This window comes from Peromyscus maniculatus, chromosome 11 (genome assembly GCF_049852395.1).
Source record: "Peromyscus maniculatus bairdii isolate BWxNUB_F1_BW_parent chromosome 11, HU_Pman_BW_mat_3.1, whole genome shotgun sequence".
Classification (NCBI taxonomy): Eukaryota; Metazoa; Chordata; class Mammalia; order Rodentia; family Cricetidae; genus Peromyscus; species Peromyscus maniculatus.
The window spans coordinates 87638534-87662558 of NC_134862.1; the positions used below are offsets into that span (position 1 = coordinate 87638534).

At 46.5% G+C, this 24025-nt stretch overlaps 1 protein-coding gene across 3 annotated transcripts in view; it reads right to left on the reverse strand.

Moving 5' to 3' along the window:
* Nucleotides 1–24025, reverse strand: part of Smyd3 (SET and MYND domain containing 3) — a 585856-nt gene that overhangs the window by 109720 nt on the left and 452111 nt on the right. For all 3 annotated transcript variants that reach the window (XM_042258703.2, XM_042258712.2, XM_042258710.2), the window contains one exon: nucleotides 22395–22505. In XM_042258703.2, the coding sequence (XP_042114637.1) occupies nucleotides 22395–22505 (111 nt within the window). The remainder of the gene's footprint in view (nucleotides 1–22394; nucleotides 22506–24025) is intronic.

The window sequence follows — 24025 nt, forward strand, 5'->3', positions numbered from 1 at the left end:
GCTGGGAATTATGGGGAAATCTGGAAGCACCGACTTCAAATGCATCCTCAGAACATTCTCGTCCTCAAAGAAGTGCTCACTGAGCCAGAGTCCTGGGCACCTTTCATTAGAACCTGGCATGCTGACAAAGTCAAATCTTTTTGTCTTCAAACAGTATAGATATAAACTATATTGATGTAATATAATGTGGTCCTTATCAAATTTTGGACATTCTAAAATGGCATTTGGGGTATACACAATGGTATTATTCTCTCTTCTCATCTCAAGGTGCCCAGTTCTAGGGGTACTGTGGTCACCTAAGAAGACTTGGGAGAGCATTATTTTCTGGTTGATTTTTATTTTCTTTTTGGGTCATGCTCTTTGTGTGTCCAGATTATAGGGCCCCGGCCACTGCCATTTTATTATCCATTTAACATTCCAGATGACTCTGAAAATAAAAACTTAATGTTAGTAAATGTTCATAAACTGGAACGTATAAGGGTTTCTTTTTTGGAAGTAAGCTAATATAAAAATCCCTTTCTCAGTGCAAGAACATGGGTGGACAGGACCCAGGAGAGCTCTCTATGTGACGGCTTCAGTTACCTGTCAAGGACAGGAGCTGGAATGTTCTGCATCTGCTTGTCTTTATACATCAGAGGCTTTGGTTCACTCTGGGAGGCTTCAGCAGCCTTCCTCTCCACTCTACTGGTAATGCACAGGCAGACAGTCACACCCACACTCTGCACAGGCAGACAGTCACACACCCCCACACTCTGCACAGGCAGACAGTCACACACCCCCACACTCTGCACAGGCAGACAGTCACACACACCCACACTCTGCACAGGCAGACACTCACACACACCCACACTCTGCACAGGCAGACAGTCACACCCACACTCTGCACAGGCAGACATTTACACATACCCACACTGCACAGGCAGATAGTCACACACACCCACACTCTGCACAGGAAGACAGTCACACACACCCACACTCTGCACAGGCAGACAATCACACACACCCACACTCTGCACAGGAAGACAGTCACACCCACCCACACTCTGCACAGGAAGACAGTCACACCCACCCACACTCTGCACAGGAAGACAGTCACACCCACCCACACTCTGCACAGGCAGACATTCACACACACCCACACTCTGCACAGGCAGACACTCATACACACCCACACTCTGCACAGGCAGACATTCACACACACCCACACTCTGCACAGGCAGACATACCCACACTCTGCACAGGCAGACATTCACACACACCCACACTCTGCACAGCAGACACACACACCCACACTCTGCACAGGCAGACACTCACACACACCCACACTCTGCACAGGCAGACACTCATACACACCCACACTCTGCACAGGCAGACATTCACACACACCCACACTCTGCACAGGCAGACATTCACACACACCCACACTCTGCACAGGAAGACAGTCACACATAAATTCCCTCTCCACATCCCAGGAAGGCCACTCAGGTTTCCGAAGGGCTCCAACTTTCCCCTCAGGAGAGCTGTATTTGTCCCTTTAGTGCTGGCTCTCCTTGAGGTCTCCCAAGAACTCGGGCCCGGGTCACTTTGGCAATAAAGGACAGACAGATGTTATAGCGGCTCTCATGAGCAATCAAGCCTGGAGACCACCTGGTTTTTGCAGGCTCAGCCTTTGGTTTTTTTTTTAAAGATTTGTTTTTATTTATGTGGTATGGGAGGGGTTCCAGAAGAGGCCCTTGGGCTAGATCCCCTGGAGCTAGAGTTATAGGTGGTTGTGAGCTGCTTGACCCAGGTGCTGAGAACAGAACCTGCGTCCTCCGGAAGAGCAGTAAGCATGCTCAACGGCTGAGTCATTTTTTTAGGCCCTCAGCCTTTGGCTTCAATCTCAGGGACAGAACTGCCACACTTCAGGAAACACCACTAAGAGTTGTTGCAAGTGCTTCTGGTTTCAGACTCTTTCTTTTGTCTACTTAATTTATAATTGTTCTTCCATGTCCTCTGGCTTTACATAAATTAGTTTATTTACAACAGATACAAGAAGTGATCAATACACCTCACCAGGACGAACACCGTGCCGATGGTCTCTATCTAGTTCAACCCGCCGTACATGAAGGTCAGGCATTGAAACTACAGATTTAGGTGACAAGTGGCCGCAGCACGGCAAGGTTTACAGTCATGTGCCTACAATGCTTCATGTCCCACACATGGTCACCAGGAGACAAGCTCTGGGACAAGGGGGGTCCAGGGACAAAGGCCTTTGCTGCCCGGCATTTGGAGTGAAGGCAATAAGGGGAAGACCGTGGAAGCATCATCACCCGAGAGCACAGAAGCTGAGAGGAGAGGGTGGCTGGTCCTCAGGACAAAGCAAAGGGCTCAGGAGCAAGCTGTTTGGTGTCCCTGCCCGCTGTGCCTTGGTGTCGGAGAGGGACGACCCTGCCATCTTTGCTCCCCAGGAGGTCTGCAGGTATTCGCTACTGACATGGTCCTCCCTTCCCCTTCCCCTAGAGACCGACTTCTGAACGAGACACAGGTCTGGGAGCACCAGGCTGTGGGGGGGGGGCGGCTTGTGTGGAGAGGAGGGAAGAAGGGAAAGGCTTAGAGGCAGGGTGAAAAGGTATCAGGGAGATGCTAACAGGGTGGATTTGAGCTTGGATGAGAAACGGAGACATGGGAAGATTTTAAGTATAATCAGTTTGTTTGTTTGTTTGAATCTATGTGAAATACAGTGACAGATGGAGAAACCAAAGGCGTGGGGACCAGTTAGGCTGCTGGTATATGACCCTAGAAAGAAAGGAAGAGGACAATCCAAGAGCCCAGGAAGATGGTAACTGGGGAGCAAGCTGTCTGTGGAGAGTGGGGGTACAGCACCTGGCTTCAGTGGTCACCTCATGGTCACTTTGGACCACTGTAAACAGAGGTAGAACTGTCCTGGGGGTGGGGTGCAATGTCACTATGGACCCAGAAGGTTAGACAGATCATATACATAGAACCTGAAGATATCAGAGCAGAGGAGACCGATCAACTGAGGAAAATATCAGCGTTCAAGGGGCAATGGGGAGAAGTGGAGGAAGCAGGGGGATGGGGGGGGGGAAAGTCCTAGGAGGAGGGGTAGGGTGGTGCTGTAGAGTACAACAGAGGAGTCTGTAGGGAGACTCCCAGAGCCCACTGCCTGGGAATCAGAGGCTCCGTCACGACATCAGCAGCCAACAGGACCAGGGGGTGATGACGGGAAGGCAGGAGAGAACCAGGGCTACCCAGACTGAAGAGGAAGTCGGGGCCACAAGCCAAAGCTGAGTTGGAAAAAAAGGTTTGTTATCTTGTGGGAAAGTTGTGATCGTGTTTAAGCCACTGAGCAGGAAGCCACGGACACCGGGAGGCAGACTGGATGGAGGAACGGGATGGAAGGGCCAGACCAAGGAGGTGCACAGGCCATGAAAAGGGATGGTGAGGACTTGGCTTTGGCAAGGTAACCCCACTTCCCACAAGAGGAGGGAGAATGAGAGACTGGGAGCAGATCCAGCGGCACCCAGAAGTGGCTGGGGTGCGAAGGTGAAGACGTTATTACTGATCTAGTGGCATCAGGAGAGCAAGGGCTTAGAAAGCAGAGCAGGAGAGAGGACCTGGGAGACTACGGAGGAGGAGGGGCCAAAGGAGGACATACAGGAGGACTCGGCAAGGCAGGAGCCCAGCAGAAGGAAGGGCTGGAGCAGCCACGGTGTCTACCAGCAGCACCGGGGCTTTTCATCAGTGGTCTTGGCATCACAGGTGCCAGAGCAGTGGGAACACACTGCTGATGTCATCCACAGCTGAGAAAGAAGGCCGTGGGTGGCAGAAGAGCAGGTCTGAGGATGTGAGTGGAAGTGAATTTGAGGCTGGGCGGAAGATACGAAACCAAACAGGGAGAGTCGAGATTTTTCACGGAAGCAAATGACCTTCCTTTTCCGCAGGTATGGCTGGCTGGACAAAACCAGTTTGTGACTGCTTGCCAGCCTGCTAACCTTGGGAAGAACGGTGGTGCTCCCACACCGCAAATGAGAGCCACATGCCTCTCTCTCTCCTGGGACTTCTGTTTCGTTTTGTAAGGAAGAAGCCGCAGATTTGCTAATAAGGACATGGTAAGTTTATAAAAATGCTGGATAGCCACTTCAAGAGCCTGTTGGCTGTGCTCATCTGTGGCCTGTGCAAACACACTGCGTCACCATTTACAGAAAAGCCTCAGAATGCTAACGGAAACCAGCTCCAAGCTGCTTCGCAGAAGGAATGGGAGTGGAGGACCCAGTTCTCGGGACTCCTGGACTAAGACAGAGCCAAGTGCTCAGTGATTGAGCAAGGCGATTCCAGAGGAGACACAGTGGCTAGCAGAAAGACCTTGATGCCTCTAAGATGAACAATCCTAAAACCATGCTGAGTGAGACTGTGGAGAAACTGTGTGTGCCGGTCAGGGAGAGGGGACGGGGAAGCAGAGAGGGCAAGGAGTGGGTTGACCCAAATTAGGACTGTATGAAAACATCTATGGAAGCCCACTACTTAGTAAACTACTAAAAATGAGATTTCTTTTAGAAGGGTTTGAACTGAGGTACCCTGAGTGGATGGACAATGCTTTCCCAAGATGACATGGGTTATTACATGAAAATCTCAGTACCAGGCATGGGACACTTCCCTATGAGTTATTGGTCAGGGAGGCCCAAGAGCCCTCTAACAGCACAGGCTATTGCCAATGCTCCTGGTTGGCCGTCATAATTAGACAGCAAGACCCTACTGCTGAAGACACAATGCATTTTGGCTCCAAGATATAGAGAACTTAAACTGGAACTGTAATGGAAACTACCTTCACCCAAGCTAGCTTTCCTAGTGCCAGAAGGTGCTATACAGGCCACTGGGGGAGAAAAGCATTCAGTGGACTTTCCCAACGGTAGACCCTGATATTACAATACCAACCGTCCAGTCTAGATCTGTCCAAGGGCACAACAGTGGCATGACTAATGCGGGTCACCAACTGCTTTCTGATTGGATCTGAGACCTGTTCCACAAGACGGAGTTCATACTTGTACTGTAAACGTGAGCAGAAGTCCATGACTCAGGAAGTCATAGGCCTTCAGAAAGAAACTACCTTGTTGCTTTGCTAAATGGACACGATATCAAACTGCAGTCTAAATATTTATGTTGATAGCCACAGATTGGTGCAGCTCTCAGGCCCTGGTCAAAGAAGCTGCTATGTGTACTGTGCAGCCATCAGGACAGAGGTGCTGAACGCTGGTGAGTGTGGCGTGCTCAGTGCCACATGGGACAGCTAAATCAGCTCTACCCAAGATTCGGAGAATATAGTGGAAGAGGAGATGGAAAGAGAGTGAGAGCCAGAGGAGAGGAAGGAGTGCTCTGAGATGCGGCTGTCTTCTGGACACGGCGTGGACATTGTCCTCAGGACCTCACAGCATTATGGTTCCCTATGTAAGACCTACAGAAGATGACCAAACCAGTCAACGTTCCAAAGTGGATGGGGAGGGGCTCATGAGGCCCCACCCCTGCCTGAGGAGCAACTGATACCTGCTGGGGGAAAGAGAGTCTTTTGTCCTTCTGGGCCTCTGGGTAGTTATCCATTTGGGGGATGGCCCCATACCCATGTGTATGCAGGTAGTCCTAATGGGGGTTCCATGTGTTATGAAGGAGGAAGAAGAGGAGGAAGAGGAAGGGGAGGAGGAGAGACTAGGAAGGAGAGAGGGAATATGCTGGGGGATGGAGGAAGTGAGAGGGGAGAGTTGAGTGGATATGATCAACTACCCTGTAAACCTGCATAGGATTACTAAAGAATAAATAAAAAATATTCTTTAAAAGGAAGAAGACCAAGTAGACTTACAGCCTTAGCATGTGGGAAAACATCGACACCACGGAAAGCTACTTGATTTAGTTTTGTTTTTTCTTTTTCCTAAGAGAAATTTTTTGCAAAGAGAAAAAATAAATAAATGAACAAACAACAAAAGAACAGAATACCACATTTTTTTAAAAAGCTGACAGCATTAATTCTAAATGAACCACAGTCTGGGATACCGAAAGGACTCTGTGAATATGGTCACAAAATTCCTACAGTTCCTCTCAAAGAACTGAGAGGCAGTGACAGTTCGCAAGTATCTTCTGCCCAATGAAAGCTTTGTGGCATACACCTCACTGTCTACCGTTGACTGATTCTTAACCAAGATCTGAACAAAGTGTTGTTCCTTAGAAAATACCACCAGCAAGGCCTGCCAGTCCGACCCCAGTGTGTCAAAGATCTTGAATAAATATTCCTAAGACACAATCATCTGATTTCAACAAGAACATGACAGTTTTTCATGATATTCTATAAGATAATGCTAACAGATGCATATATTTCTGCTTGGTTGAACCATCTCTCATATTTCAGGACTGGCTGATGTCAACACTGGGTCAAACCTTGGTGGGAACCATTTTCCATATTCTTCAGAAGAGGCTAAGTTTCAAAGAGCTGGCTAGCTGCAGATCCAATGATAACAGTAACTTGACAACGTTTATTGAGATTTACTGTGGTGATTATTGTAAATGCTTTATTTTAGTCATGTCAGTAAAGCGAAAAACCAGTTCACTCCCTAATTTACAGACAACAAGCCTGTAGCTGAGAGAGGAAGTAACTTAAGTTCAAGTAGCTACAAAAAGGTGGAGATGGACTGAAGTCCCTGCTGTGTAGTTCAGAAGCCTGGCTGCAATTTGCCCGGCCAAGGTGCTCCCAGGATTTGCCTACCTGATGGTAGGAGGGACAAGGCCTATTTACGCATCCTTTGCAGCTTCATGGGACAGAATAGGAGCCTGATGAAATCAGATGAGGCAGCTTTCAATTGATGAGAATAATTACCTCTCATTATCACAGAAGCCCAACAGTAGAATGATCTACTCAAAGACAACGTGCTGAGACCTCCACTAAAGGTCATTCTTAGGGAGCCTGACAATGCTCAAATGGAATGCTGCGGAGGAATCTTGACATCAGTGGGTGGACCTCCACTGTCCCCTCCCATTATAGGTTTATGAGCATTCATGAAACATCTCTCTTTTACTTTGTGTCTTAGTTGGGGTTTCTATTGCTGTGAAGAGACATCATGACCATTGGCAACTCTCATAGAGGAAAATATTTAATTGAGGTGGCTCACTTACAGTTTCAGAGGTTTAGTCCATTATCATCATGGCAGGGAGCATGGCGGAATGCAGGCAGATGTGGTGCTGGGAGAGTTCTACATCTTGTAGGCAACAGAAAATGATCTCTGACACTGGAAGTAGCTTGAGCATAGGAGACCTCAAAGCCCACTCCCACAAAGACACGCTTCCTCCAACAAGGACACCCTACTCCAACAATGCCACACCTCCTAATAGTGTCACTCCCTTTGGGGGCCATTTTCTTTCACACCACCATACTTGTTAACTATAAAACTGTACAGATCTCAGCTGGGCATGGCAGCACAGTCTCAACCACCCAGCAAATTTGAGGCCAACCTGAGTTAATGAGACCCCCATCTCATAACACCAAAGCAAACAAGAAAATCAACAAAACTACCCAAATCTTCATTGGCGATATTTATGTTCTTCAATAGTTTAGAAAACTCATATATCTGCGCGTACCATTGACCCAGGTCTGTTACTACAGCTTGAGTTCCCAGGAAGATGTGTGTACCTTCTAGGATGCATAGCACCACCATGGCATAAACTGCTTAGAGGAAGGACTCTATCAAAATGGGATTGAAGAAAACATTCTGTCTTTCCAGCAGGTGATTTATATGTACGGGTGTAAGTCTTGGTATGGGGAAGTGGGATTGGGCATGTTCGACTGTTCCACTGGAGGATGAAGAATAAGAATAGCCCTTCCTGATCGGCCATCATTTAAACTGTCATCAAATTGTTCTATGCGCAAAAGTCATCATGAAGAATTCAGGAACAGAGATGCTTGGAACACAGAGCTTAGCTCAGTGCTAGTCTGGTAACAATATTAATGCATTGATTCTTGTGTGGTATTCAAGTTTATTAGATAGCATGCTGGATATCAAGGGCACATGAGAGAACCAGACTGATGAGGTCATTCTGACATCCTCAACAAGGAAACAGGTAGGCATCAAATACAAGTGATAGAGATGCTCTGCTAAATAAATAAAGATGTAACCTAAAGGAATAGTTTAGAGGCAAGTGATTCTCATGGTGAGCCTGGGAGGCGGGGCTAAAGCTGGGAGTCACAGCATGGTAAAGAGTCAGGCAGATACAAAGCTTCAGGAAGCCTGCTTCAGGCCATGGGAGCCGAATGTAAAGTTCCTGGGGCAGGCAAGAACCTGGCATGTTACAGCCACGAGCCTGGGCTGAGCCTGAAAGTGCACAGAGGCTAGACTATACATGATCTGCTGCCCTTCGGAGGTTGGGGCCTCTTGCTGGTGTGTGGGAACTGCTGAAGAAGCCCTTAACAGAAGACAGTCTGAGGTTTCCATGCAAGATATAAGTCCAGAAGGGCTTAGTTGGAGCAGGCCTTTATAAGGAAGCTTTGTGGAGTCTAAGCAAGAGAGGATGGTGCTAGAGAAAATGCTCAAGAAACTACAGCTTTTACTGGAGTAGGAAGAGGACACACCAAGAGGCAAAGATGGCCTGCCATTGGTCAGGGTCGCTTCATTTAACGTCTTCCTGGTGTTCGTGCAGGAAATGCTGGTTTCCAATACTCTGCTGCCCCACACAGCTGTTCCTAAATCTCCTTTGGGTCTTCAGCAACCAAGTCCTCTGTGTGCTAGACATCCTCCACACCCCAGTCATCAAGCCTTCCTTCGGCAGGAACAGCGGGGCCAATCCATCTATGGCTTGACGTGACTACAGTGACCCAGAGCTGAACAGGTAACTTGGAGGGATGACTCCAAACCCATTTTGAATGATAGGTGGTGATAGGGTAGATTTGGGGTATGTGTGCTGAGATGAAAAAGAATAGTATTTGAAAAACTTTCAATGAGGTCTCTAAGTCAACCATCTAATGACTGAAAAATAAATAAATAAATATATAGATGAATAAATAAATGCCTGAATGTACCCCTGGGTCCCAACACTCATTCAGTCACACATCTGTTCTGCAGTAGAACGAGAGGGTTAATTACTTTTCCATGACATGTATGTATTTTGTGAGATACCACATTGCACCAGTAAATGATGATCTACCTTCTGTTGACATAAAATGCTTAAATTAATAAAAATCTAAATGATACATCTCATAGCACAGCATACTTAATTGAAAGGCTGGATGGCGGCAGTACTAATTTTCCTGGGTGAAAATCACTGGGATAAGTGTATGTAGCATAAATAGCTCAATCAATAAAGGGACTTCCACAGGCAGGCTGCCACAGAGCTCTGCACACTTCCTAGAGAGGGTGGGTGGTGCTCTCCACTCCTTAATGTGGAGGGGTTGAGACCGCTATAGAAATTGAAAGTAATAACCAGTAGTTGCCTTAAATAGACAATATTAGTGACTTTTTCCTAATTATAGACCTTGAATATTGAGCAGACAGGTTAAAGAGAAGGGAGGTAAGTGAGCCCTGAGCTTTGCCATTCTTATTAAAAACCCCTTCTGCCCTTTACTGGACATACTCCTGCAACTAGTTGTCAAGCCAAAGGCATTACGGAAAGCTTCATTTCCAAAGCTGCTGGATGGATTTCCTTAGTGGGCAGAAATCGGAGGTAACATGTAAAGTAGGTCCTGGCACTAAGATGAGGTAGTTGCTCTAATCAACTTGACAGTGTCTTGCTGAAGGCCTGAACCCACCCAAAAGTGAAGTCTGAAATCCCAGGTACTCAGTCATTTGTGTCACTTTTTAACTTATTAATACATACATTTTTTTTTCCCCATCTCATTTGTTCTGTTCCTCTTGAGAAACCCGGCTAACACAATTTGGTACCAGAGAATGGGCTCTTGCTGTGACAGATCTGACATGTTGCTTTGGGGACGATTGTAGAAGTATTTGGAACTGTGGTTTGACAAAGCCATTGAGTGCTCAAAGTTTAATGGGCTGTTCTGCAGGAACTTGGAAGGTGAGAGCAAGCCATAAGCAACATTCTTTCACGGCCCCTGCTTCAGTTCCTGCCTCTGGGTTCCTGCCTCCTGCTGGTTCCTGTCCTGACTTCCCTCAGTGATGAACTGTAACCTGTAAGGTGATAAAGCCTTTCCTTCCCAAGCTGCTGTTGGTCATGGTGTTTATCATGGCAACAGAAAGCCAACTAAGGCAGGTGTGTGGGCCTGGCTCTGTAAGGATGTGAGCACAGACCCGCAGCAGTGATCCTCCTTGCCACCGCAGCTTGCTTTTAAGGGGGCCCATGGTAGAAGGCTCTTTTTGTAGGTCTTGACGAACACAGAGGAGGTTCAGAAAGCTCTTGTTGACTGTGTTCCATAAAAAGTGACAGGTAAAGGAAAAAATGATTTGACACAATAATTTTTATATGTCTTTTTTTTTCTTTTTTGGTAGTTTCAAAACATCTATTTCTTCCTGGACTTATCCAGCAAGACCAATAGATTGTGAAGCTTGGTAACAGGGAAACATTTGGGGAATTCAGAGGCCATATGGTTAGGAAAGGCTTTTCTTACAAGACGACCACAGAAGAAATGGCAGCCTATCCTAAAAACGAAGTCCAGGCAGCTAGAGTGATCCAACTGCCTGCGGTTTCAGCCTCTTCCCACAGCTCGGGGAGACACGATGCCGAGCGGGCCCTGGGTAAGGCTCCTGGTGAGTTGGGACAGTCCCGTTTCCTGAGTCTGTCCTCACTTTCACTTTTGCTGGGGTTTCTTGGCCCCTTTCCAAGCTAGAGGACCGGCTACACATCTACAAGATAAAGCTCATGGAGAACGCCATGCTGGATCTTTTTGTGGAGCTCAGAAACGATGACATGAAATTAGACAAGTTGGTACTGACCATTGTACAGTGATTTTCATTGACCTTCCTAAATGAAGCTGCTTTGAGAACAAGATGATAGGCAGTTCCAGGGTGTAAAATGTGGGCGATTCTCATCTTCTGTAGCAGTTGTTATACACTGGAGCCCTCTACTGTGTCGAAGGCAGCCTAATTGTTTAGAAATAATTAATGTGCTTTTGTTTCGGTTGTGGGGAGCGTAATTTATTAATTGGCTGCTATTTTATGTGTTCCAGATTAAAGGGCACAATAAATTAAGAAAACAGCATTAAGAAGGCATTGAGGAAATGCCCAGATTAACTAAATTCTGAGAAAAACAAGATGCCATCAAGTTAAGGGTGAGGGTATTTATTGCCCGGAGGAGTTCAATGACAAGTTTGGGGACAACTGTTTAAGGGCCTTCAGTGGCAGCTTTCCAATTCTAACAATATAGACAGGAGAGCATGCTCATTGGCTGAAGTGATTCCAGACCCCTAATTTACGTTGTAAACAAGAGACAGAGGAAAGCTTCATTATTAATCATTGGAATCCCTAGGATCTGAGCATGCACTGGCAAGGAAGGTGCAAACGAAACAGAAAACAGGCTGGCACCGACCATGGAGGCTGAATAGCCTCCGGACTAAAGGGAGGTACAGCTACATGGACACCTGTGACAACAGCCAGCCCTGGGGGGGGGATGGGTGAGGGTCCTAAACTGTGCAGAAGCCCCCAGAGGCAGCCTGGAAGCAGGTGAGTATTCAAAACACACCACGTGCCAAATTCCTGGCTGGTAGTCAGACTGAATCACATGGCGTTCCTTGTTTAGGGACAGCCGCCATCATGGATATGTAAGGAGAGCTCCCCGAAGCCCTTTGGAAGCCATGCTGTGAGAATCACTGCAGTCCAATATCTTCTTTCACCTCTGACTCCTCACCCAAGTGCAGCATCCTGCTTGACTGGGAGTTCTGTGGCGTTATCAGGATGGCTGGACTAGCTGAACCTGATTGTCCAGTCACTCAGTTACACATGGCACTCCTCATTTCTTTTCTCTCTACAGGGAAGGTTCTGAACTAGACACCTCCTCTCTCCTGCAGCTGTTTCCAGGGAACCGACCCTGATACAACTTATCCTGTCTCCTCTGCTTATGAACCCAAGTGAACAGTATGCTCTATGCCTGGGATCTTCAGTGTGTAGCAGAAACCTCTTCTGACCATCATCACATCAGTGGATTTGGAGAGAAGATGGAAAATGGGCTGCAGATGCTGTATTTGCCATATGGGGGGAGCCTCGGACTACTGTTCAGGCAGGGTCTGGGAAGATGGGGCGCACACCTGTTAAGCCACATCCCTGACTCATGCAGTGGCACTACGGATCCTCCTGGTGGGTAGTGAATGCCACCTGCCTCAGCTCCATCCTTCAAAAGAGGCAAGTCTTCACAGGAACTGCTTATGTCTAGGCAATTAGGGAGCTCCAAGCAGTTAGGAAATTCACTCTCTTGCCATGGCTCATATTCCAAAAGAGAGACACCAGTGGAAGACAGTGTGGCTGGAAGAACAAAGTTCTATGATGCCGAGCATTGCTATGTGTACTTTAAGGGCATTGGCAAGAACGGCACACTGAAAGGGTCAGCGTTCAAGTTCACTGTTGAGTTCAGTACACAGGTAAGGGAGGAAATACACTAAAGGAAATAAAAGTAATTTCGAATCACTGCATTTCTATAAAGAGTAAGATGACAAAAGGGATTAGAATACCTCTTCTGCTGGCCGGTGGTGGTGCACGCCTTTAATCACAGCACTTAGGAGGCAGAGGCAGGTGGATCTCTGTGAGTTCAAGGCCAGCCTGATATGTAGAGCTAGTTCCAGGATTTCCAAGACTATACAAAGAAACCCTCTCTTGAAAAATAAAAATAAAATAAAAAACCAAAAAAGAAATATGTCCTCCCAGCTCTGAAAACTGAGACATCCTTCTCGGGGTCACCAGAGCGGCCACGCACGGGTTTTTGAGGCCTCTGCTGCTGCTCACCGCTGCTGTGGAGTGATGCTCCAGCCGCTGTGATACACATTACATGTATGTATTTCCTCAGGAGCCGTGGAGACGACCCAGCGAGTAAAGTGCTTGCCGTGAAACTGTGAGGCCCTGAGTGGAGATGCCCAGGACCCAAGTGGGAACAAACGAAGCAGAGAGAGTGTCTGTAGTCCCAGCACTTGTATGGCCAGGGGCCAGACACGGGACTATTCCCAGAAGCCCAAAGACTGGCTGGCTTGGCTGAGAACAAGAGACCTTGCTTCCTATAAGGCGGAAGGTAAGGACTGACATTCAAGGTCATCAGTCCTCTGACCTCCACACATGTGCCAGGGCACACACAGGCCCACATTCACGCATGTGCACAGACACAGACATTTTGAAAGAACAATAGAAGGAAACACAGTCTTAGGACCACCAGAATGTGGGGTCTCCATCCTCCTGAACTAAAATGAATAAGAAATAAAGAGCAGGGAGGCTTGTCCCATGATGTCCCACTTCTGTTTTATTCTGAACAAAAAGCTCCACGTGTGGTCAAACCCAGCAGGGAAAACAGTTTCCACTCCTTTTTGATATTTTGGATCAGGGTCTCATGTGGCCAGAAGCTCAACATGTAGTGAGGTTGCCCTTGAACTTCAGATGTCCCTGCTTCCACCTCCTGATGGTGTGATCACAGGGGTGCTCTCACCACCTGGCTAAGGAAAACAATCCCTACCCAGAAAGAAGCACAGGTCTCAGATGGAGGAGAAGTGGAGACCAGCCAAAGTACAGATGGTATCTACCTAGTTCCTTTCCGAGCCCCAGGTATAGCTGCAGCCCACCCTGCCCTGTGCCAGGAACTGTAGGGGGAACAGGGCGAAGTTGACAGTGACGGAAGGTGGTGATGTGTCATCGGTCTTGACCGTGATCGGCTCCAGCGTGCTTCTTGAGAGTAAGAGCTGGGCACGAGGGGAACACACCAAGAGGCATATGGATGAAGAGTACCAAGTACCCAACACAGGGACCCTGGGAACCACACAGATGCCAAATGGAAGGAAGAAGAGGTTACTAATGACTGAAGCAGGAAGACTTTAAAAGCTGCCAAGAAGCCTAGGCGAGCAATTCGGATTCTGATTAGCAAATAACGGGAACTGAGGATGCTGTAGTTCTTGGAACTTTCAAATGGATCATTTGAGAAGGATAATGGCCACCACTGCTGAGCATCTTCCATCTCCCAAGCTACACACACATTATCTAATTGAAAGCAAAACAGCTTGGCCAAGTATCGATAAGTCTCCTATTACAAAGAGAAAGGGGACCGAGAGAAGAATCATTGCCGATGCCGGATGGCTGGAACGCAGCGGGACCCAGAGCGATCAGCCCCCAGCACCATTTACTCTTCCACTTCCAGTTAGCCACTGTGCCTCCAAATTCTACCCCGCCTAACTCCGCCCTCTTTTCTGTGTTACCTAGGGCTTCAAAAAGAGATAGTGAGGGTCTGGGGAGGTGACTGGGTGGGTGAAGGCACTTGCCGAGCAAGCCTGATCTCTTGAACCCATGCTAAGGTCAAAGGAGCCAATCGGCTCCTACAAAACGTTTTCTGACCCCTTCCCCACATGCATTCCATGGAATGCATGTACATCCCCACACATCATACACATGCAATAAAGTAATTCAAAAATAAGTAAAAGTAAATATGTTAATTCAATAAATATTATTAGAAGAACAAGATAAACAGATGCAAAAAAATGAAACCTTGCATATGACCTAAGTATAAAGCCCCCAAATATAAACTGTAAATAGAAAACACAGGAAAAATACTTTGTTCTCTTGGATCAGGCCAAGACTTCTTACATAAAACACCAAAGCCTCCTCTACACAAGGAAAATGCTGACAGGGGAGACCGCATTCAAATCTAAATTTCTACTCCTTAAAAACTGTCAACAGGTTGAAAGGACAAGGCTCAGGTGGAGAACAAATGATGTGATGTGTGTTTGGTAAAAGACTGGAATGCAGAAGGAAAGACTCTTGCAGTTCACCAAGTAAACACCCGAGGTTTTTCAAATGAACAAACCTGTCTTCAAATGAGATAAGCCCGTGAAACACACTCATGGTATAAATATGATAGGTTTGAAAGAGCAATCATTATTAATTAAAGACAAATTCAGACCACAGTTAGTGTTATCACACATCTGACAGGACAACTGAAAATAAAGACAAGGGGAAACCCTGGCAATCAAGGGGTTCTACTGCTGTGAAGAGACACCATGACCACGGCAACTCTTACCCACGGCAACTCTCATAAAGAAAAAACCTTTAATTGGGGCAGCTTATATGTGGGGGCCCACAGAGACCCCAGCTTGTGGCTTGTTTTCATCTTGACTCAAGTCAGAGAGTCCAAGCTTGTTTTCCCTGTAAGGCTGCATAATAGGATGTTTTGGCCAAAGGCATGGTTACTAGGTGTCATATACTTCAAGATATGGATACAGGATACTTTGCCGTGAGGCCTGCTCACCAGATGTCTTGAGTTCTAAGGAGGTGTTTACACTCGATTGTACATTGTACCTTAAGGTGTGATGTCCTTGAAAGGGGGAGGTCTTTTTGCCCCCTTGCTTTGGGTATATAAAGGCTGTGAGTAATAAAACCTGTGTCTGTGGTACTGACCCAGAGTCCTCCTAAAGCTATGCTGTGTCTCTGTCTTTTTCTTCATCTATGTCTGTATTTCATAGCTATCATTTTCCAATTCCACATTCCTCACTTCAGAACCACTGAACAGGTCAAGCAGGACTTGACACATATTTTCAGAAGTTCAGTCCATTATCATCATTGTTTGGGTGGGAGTTCCACCTCAGCCCCTGGCACCCTGGCATCCATACACCCAAAGAGTCTGGAATGTTCTGGTAGAAGATCTACCTCAACTCCCCTCCCTCATCTCTTTCCCCAAACCCACCCCTTCAAAGCCTGCCAAACACAGCTCCGCCCCCAGAGAGGCTCAAGACCCCTCCCACAGGGTATTTAAGCTGCATCCCAGAATACAGACACATGGTTCTTCCAGTCTCTCATCTTTGTCTCCTGAGGGGCTGGAGAATCACCTGGGAATGCTTTAACCATTAAACTAGGGCTTTTTCTAATTGGGTCTGATTTGGATTGCTGCATCAGCAGAGAAGCCTACCAGGGTGCAAAAACTTATCAGTCATGGCAAGGAGCATGGCAGCATGCAGGCAGACATGGTGCTGGCTACACCTAGATATTCGGGCAACAGGAAGTGGACTATCTCACTGGGAGTAGCTTGAGCACAGGAGACCTCAAAGCCTACTCCCAGAATGACACCCTTCCTCCAACTAGGCCACACCTACTCCAACAAAGCCACACCTTCTAATAGTGCCACTCCCTTGGGGGCCATTTTCTTTCAAAGCACTGCAAGGACAAGAATGAGTCACAACTGGACTTCTCAGTCACAGCTGGTGGGAATTCAAACAGCTCCTGTCACTCAGGAAAACAATCCAGCAAGATCAAGTTAAACATGTATTTGCCAGACGGCTCAGCAATCCCAATCCTAAATATTTATCTGCATGATATGAAAATTTACATCCATCCTTTGCAGTTTGGGTGGAAATGTAAGTTAGTATAACCACTACCAAAAGCATTTTGGAGTCTCTCAAAAACTCAAATAGAATTACTTTATGACCTATGGATCCTACTCTTAGCTATACCTCCAAGGGGACAAGACTGGTACACAACAGTGACATAATTCTGTCCTGGGTTTACTGCAGCACTATTCTCAGCAATGATGAATGCCTAAAAGAAAATGAGCTATATATGCATATACAGATGTATATACATGGATGCGTGTATGCATATATGCCACAAAATACTAGGTGGTCATAAATTAAAAAAAAGAGTTCCTGTCTTTGTTGTGAACATGCATGGGACTGGAAAATCAGCACAGTAAGGAACATAGGCCAGTCGAGGGCCACATGAGCTCATTTACATGCAGAATCTAAAAATGTTGACTTCACAGACGTTGGAAATAGCTGGGAATATAGCTCAGTGGTAGAACACTTGCCTAGACAGGTGTTGATGAGGCCCAAATTCAATTCCTAGTACTGGGGAAAAAAGCTGAGAGCAGAATGATGGCAGATAGGGACAATAGAGAAGGAACCATGAGGAGAGGCTGACAAGTGGGTACCAGGCTACAGCCAGGCCAGGACTGGAAGATCTGGTAGGGTGACTGTAGGCAGGAAAAAGCTTCTGTACATCTCAAAAGTAAAGAAGAAAGGATCTTAAGTGTTTTGCCATAAAATAACTTATTGTTACTTTCTGTCAACTAGACACACTGAGGAGAGGAAATCTCAAGTGAACTGCCTCCATCAGAATAGCCTGTGGATATGCATGTCTGTGGGGTATCTTCCTAATTGTTGATTGATGAAGAAAGGCCCAGCCTTTTCTGGGTACCATCCCTAGGCAGCTGGGCCTGGGCTATACAAGAAAAGTAGCTGAGCAAGCCAGTAAGCAGTGTTCCTCCACGGCCTCTGCTTCGGTTCCTGTCTCTAGGTTCCTGCCTTGGGTTCCTGTCCTGACTTCCTTCAGTGATGGAGTGTGACCTGGGAGTTGTAAGATGAAATAAAACCCCTCTTCCCCATGTGGGTTTTGGCTGGTGTTTTCTCACAACAACAGAAAGAAAATCGGAACACTGAGGAGATAAATATATTGCACAGGACTACACAGAGCATGCATGTCAGGGACAAGGATAGAATCTCTAGTTAGTGGAAAAATACAGACCCCCATAAGGCAGGGAATTAGATTATTTTACAGTCAGGTTGCCTAGCAACAGGACATTGAGTCAGAGCCCTTGCCCCTTTCACCCTGTAAACATCCTATACAAGCATCCTGTTAGCTTGCCCCACCTTATGCAAATAACAGCTTCTTGCTCCCCCCAACCCTGCAGGAACTATTTAAACCCTCCTGGAGAAAAATAAAGTTGGACCTTGATCAGAATCTTGACTTGGTATTTCCTTTGTGTCTCCTGTCCCTACATTCCGTCCTTAGGGTGGTCGAGTACCCATTGAAGCCCTGCTGGCCGGGGCACATGCATGCATTAAAATGTCACACGGTACCCAGCTGGAATCAAGCATGAATATGAGCAATCGAGCCAAAGGAGGGAATTTTGAAGAGTGTATAGATAGTGGAGGCATACCCTTAAAGGGTGGTGGTACTAACTTCATACATTTGTCAGAACTGAAAGAACTGGACAGTAAAAGGGGGGACTTTACTAAACACTAACTACATTCTTAAAAAACCACTCGGGTGGTATATCTGTTACAGATCTGTAGAACAGCACAATAGACTAGAAAAGGCCATACGTACCCTCAAGAGCCCCATCACCTCACCTACTGAATGGGACTAGAGTAGCCACAGCTTACATGAGCTGTGGAAATTAGACAAGGCATGGCACAGAGGAACTCAGTCAACCACCTCGAAGAAGGTCGTGGGTGCTACCAAAACTTCAGCAGCTGTTCTAATTCATCATGCTCTCGGGAGAGGATGCTCCTTACAATGTTTCTCACATAACAGCTGTGGGCGGTGTACTGGGCTAACTAAGTATAATGACTGGCTCACAGAAAACATATTCTCTGTATCACATTAGCTGTGGTTGCTGAATGCTGGACTGAGGACCTCATGTTAAGGTAAAGTCTAAGACAGCTCTTGTCCAGTGTGGTCCAGAGAAGCCAGAGAGTGAGCAGCTTGGAGTAGACTGAAAGCCAGTAGATACTTGCAGAAACTGGGAAGGTTCTAAGATGGTATTTGTATCACCATGGATTAAATGCAAGGTGCATTCTGGGACCCAGCTGAACTGCAAGAAGACACCTATGGGTCCGCTTAGAGAAAGCAACATGGAAGCATCGGACACTGTGATGCAGGGGCAGCATATTCTACAACAAATGCAAAGGTCACACCAATGACTTCCCAGGCAAGGTCCATGGTGTCACCTATGCTTAGATGTCACCCAGTGCTTCATGGCACCCCAGCAGACAAGAGTTAGGGTTACAAACTCAATAACCATTTTCCTCGTTTTAACATGAACACCAGCCATCCCTGCATCCATTCCTGAGAAGCCCATCCCTCTGCTTATTTAAAAAAAAAAACACAAGAGGCCAGCAAGATGGGTCAGTGGACAAAGGTGTGTGTTGCCAAGACTGAGGACCTGAGTTTGAACCCAGCCCACATGGTGGAAGAAAAAAAAACCAACTGCCTCAAGTCATCCTCTGGCCCTCCACATGTGTGCCCCCTCAAATAAATAAAAATGTAAAATTTAAAAGTCGGAGAAGCAAGAAGTAGGCTTTTCACTTCCTAAAGAACTCATCCAATGGAAACATGCACACACACACACATTCTTCTCTCTGCGCTACATCCCTCAAATCTTCCTGAAGATAACATACCTTGCCTATGTTGAAAACTTTAGAAACAGGAAACACATTCTGCTTAGATCATTAAAACTTGAAAAGTAAAACAATTCGGAACTGTTTGGCCTGACCATCTTGCCACAAGGCAGTTCTGCTCATAATTAACTTCACAAAATATGGGAGGCAACAGGAAAAAATACCTTGGTTTACTAATGACTTTTAAGTAATTGCTCACATGTCACATGGACGCGGGTTACTAGAATAACATTCTTGGGCAGAAACGTCTGCTTCCCTTTGAATACAACTTCTTAAACCTAATACAGCTTTCTCTCCTGAACAAGCACGGCTTCATCCTGCTGCTCCTGCCCAGATGCCACAGTTAGGAGGCACAGCCAGCACATTCAGGAAGTGAGGCTGGCCATCCTGCATGGCACCAGCGTGCATGTGCGTGCGCGCGCGCGCACACACACACACACACACACACACACACACACACCACCGTTTCTCTAATAAACTTTCAGTTCAACAGAATAAGAGAGTGAAATGGTCGGAACGGGAGGCAGGTATTGTGGATTGGTTACCCAAAGCTATTCATGCTCCTTTTTCTCTAAGAGCGAAAAGCTAAAATACAATGTTCCAGCCTCTTTTACAGCTACAGGTGGCCACGGGACACAGCATTTGACAGTGAAGTATAAATCCACTTCCTCTGAGAGGCCACCTTGCTTCTTGGCCTCTGCAGTCCCCCTTCTTTTCCCTGTCTTGAGTTTGAACACACCACGTAGGTGCGGGGGACAGCAGCCGTCTTGGGAACACAAGGACAAAGGCCACGTGCTAGGAATTGCTACAGAAGAAGAAATGCCTTGGATTGTCTTAGTTACTGCTCCACTGCCGTGCTGAAACACCATGGCCAAGGCCAGTTACAAAAGGAAGCATGTAGTTGGCAGTGTCAGGGGATGAGGTCATGAACATCCTGGTGAAGAGCATGGTGGCAAGCAGGTAGCAGGCATGGCACTGGAGCAGTAGATGAGAGCTCATATCTGATGTGCAAGATGCGGACAGAGAGCAAGCCACTGGGTCTAGTGTGTGCTTCTGAAACCTCTAAGTCCACCTAGTGCAGCACATCCCTTCCCACAGGGCCACGCCTACTTCAACAAGACAACCTCTTCCCAAACAGTTCCACTCAGTGGGCACCAAATATTCAAATATCTGAGCCTACTGGGGCCATTCTCATTAAAATGACCACAAGAACTCAGTCTGATGGTGCAGGCCTATAATCACAGCTACTCAGAAAGCTGAGGCAGGAGGACCATGCTTTGGTAACGTTGTGAGATTCTGTGTCACAGTAAAAATGAAAATGAACAAATTAATAAACATTAAAAATGCAGCTGAGCATTTGTGTACCATGTACAAGGCTCTGGGTTCAATGTCCCAAGACACAGAAAGAAAACAAACAAACAAACAGATTTATGGCTCATGGAGTTATGGTAAGATCAATGAGTAACTCCTTGGATTACTTCTCCAGAATTACTTCTAACAGACCTCACCTCTCAAAAACAGTGTTGTTTATCTGTATTTGTGAGTGAACCTTTTCCTAACCATCATAGTTACAATATAGCAATTGTGAACACAAACTGATCTTAAATGAAACACTTCATTCATGCATTCATTCAAGAATTCTTTTCTTTTAGACACAGTTTTAAATTGTATTTATTTATTTACTGTGTGTGGATGGGTCTGCAAAGGGCAGAGGACAGCTTGTGTGTCTGTCCTCTCCTTTTATCTTGTGGCTCTTGAGGACAAAACTCCAATGGTCAGGCTTGGCTGCAGTCATCTTCACCTACTGAGTCATTCGCTGGGCCTACTCAGGAAGATTTCGAAGAGGAATTAAGCCTCCCATTGCCAACTAAGGGCTGTGGGGCAACCAGACTGGATCCACTCCAGAGCATAGTCTGCTAGAGGAGGGGATGTCCGAGGGGCTTCCACATGACTCAGGCATGACAACGCTAATGTGGACTGGATCTTGGTGCTATCCATGCAGCAGATCCAACTTTTCCTACTTAATTCCTTCTTCTTTCTTTTCTTTGAGACAGGGTCTCACTGTTTAGCTCTGGCTGACTTGGAACTCACTCTGTAGACCAGGCTGGCCTTGAACTCACAGAGGTCCACCTGCCTCTGCCTCCCGAGTTCTGGATTAAAATCGAGTGCCACCTCTCCCAATTCTTAAAGTTCCTTTTAATGCAAACCCTCTTACATCTGCTGATTCCAGTACTCGAATGGGCTCATGGTCCCTTCTCAAGAAGTAGGAACAATCAGTGATGACAGAAACCACAGGTGGCCCCAGGATAGTACAGGGATAACTTGGTTGAGCCAGCAGAGCTGGATGGGAGACCTGGTACTGTCGCTTTTTCCTTATAACATCTCAGAGGCATAGCTCTGAACCTGAGTTTGGCTTCCCAATTTATTTAGAAGTATTGACATTAAATGAGATAATGATCACAAAATACATCTAACAATGTAAACACCCTACAGAAGTGAGATTATATCAGATAACCTGATTGCGTGCAAACCCAAGTAAATAGGTTCAAAACGAGGACAATAGATGAGTAATTGGAGAGCAGTTTATTATCTTCATGGCATTTATTTTGGCTCTTCTTCCTTCCTCAGAGAGTAAGAGTTTTGAGATAAGTGAGCCCCATCTGATAAAGTGCTGCAAAGGAGAGCCTTATGGAATGAATTTAGAAGAACTAAAGACAAAATACTCCTTGGTATGTTTACTGCTGAGCAATAACTGCTATCAATCATAACATAATTCAGCCTCTTACTGTATGCTCTCACAGCCTTCTGGCCTTTCATAGCCTTTTAATTACACGTTTAATGCCACATGTTTAACATCTGTATTCCCACGATACTCTAAGTTCCATAGGTCTTAAGTCTCACCTGGGCGGAGTCAAAGGTCCCAGGAAATAAAGAGTGCAGCTTGTGCTCTGTTCTACCTCCTAATGCTCTTTGGAGCGGAGGGACCAACAGCAGAGGTCCCCGAAAGACCTTGCAGAAGCCACCCTGGAAGGTTGCAATCTGCCTTAGCGCCACATACCTTGTCCTGGGTTTGGCATCGGATACAGTCACACTCAAAGCAGTACTGGTCCCTCAGCTGCTTCTGGCGTTCCTCGCTGGTCATCAACATGTCCAGGTAGCAGATGGTGAGCTGTGGGGAGGACAGAGGGAAAGGCTCGCATGGCTGGTGTGCTCATTTTCTTCTACAGTTATTACCGCTGTTAATTCTCAGAGTAAGACATCAACAAGGTGCAGGAGAGAAGGCATCACCGGCAGCCTCTTCCCCAAGAGATGAGAACATGTTTTCTTCTTGTCTGGCTCAGTGTATGCACACAGACATTACATATCTAGTTTAAAGAACTCGGTTTATAACCGCGACACAGTTTTACATTTTATCTTTGATTTTTTCCCCCACCTTCCATTAAATAGTAAAACATCAGGAGTTATTTCATGTTTGGGATCACTAAGGTTTGGCCATAAATTCGATGACCATTGATAATCAGAGAAGCCAAATTCACTCTGGCAAACCAATGAGCGGCAGATGACACAGCCAGATTGGCTTTACATACTGGTTTGTGGTAGAGCTGTTTCCTGGAATTTAGGGCCATCTATATTTGACAGTTTTGAAATAAGGAGATATTCTGTCACGTGTTGCTTAGGTGAACAGGCATTTCCACTTGACTGAATCCCCAAAACACAGAAATCAAATTCACAACATCAGAACAGAACTCCTACACACACACACACACACACACACACACACACACACACACACACACACACACACACACACACACACACACACCAGCTCCCTACTTGGGGAAGGGCAGGCAGGCTGTAGCTCCTATTTCATGCTGTCCAGACTGAACCCCTGGTGTCTCCCTTGACTCTACCATCCAGAACCACTGGGGAGCTCTGTTAGACCTCCACTAAAGATACATCCAGAACTGACCACTTTTAATCATTCCCAGTGCCACATCTGGACCTGGGCTGCCACCGCATCAGATGGCTCCCCCTTCTCTCCGGAAAAGGAATCTCCCTGCCTCCTACCATCTAGCCGGCACAGAGAGTGAAGTCAGACAGGCTTTCTTCTGTGTGAAATACTGCAGCAGCGCCCCCTTTTGTCTGAGGAAAGCCAAGACCTCACAGCGCAACCTAAATGTGGTCCCTGGACCCTGTGGGCTCTAGCGGATGCTGAAATGGGGAAGTCCTCGTTTAGAAACTTGTTTACTACTTTTAGTAAGATTGTGTGTGTGTGTGTGTGTGTGTGTGTGTGTGTGTGTGTGTGTGTGTGTGTGTGTGTGTGTGTGTGTGATGATAAAACATCAGTGGTGGTGGTGGTGTTTTACTGTCTTTAAATTTTCATTTTTCTAATTTTGTAAGAATATTAGTCTGTGATAACCCTAGTAAAATAAGAGTCGTTCATCACCGGGGATGATGATAGAGATAGAGAAGCAACAGCTTAACACATGCTACTCCACGCCCTCCCTGAATGCATGGCCCCTCCTCGGATGCTCCCCTCCCCTTTCCCTGGACTCCTGCTGCCCTGGCTAGTCTGGCCTTTCGGCTGTCTTTTCATATTCCCGCTTCAGGCCTGAGTTCTCCCAGATCCACCAAGGTGGCCTCCCTGGTCCTCCTGGATTTCAATCCAATCCCATTTTCTCAAGGAGC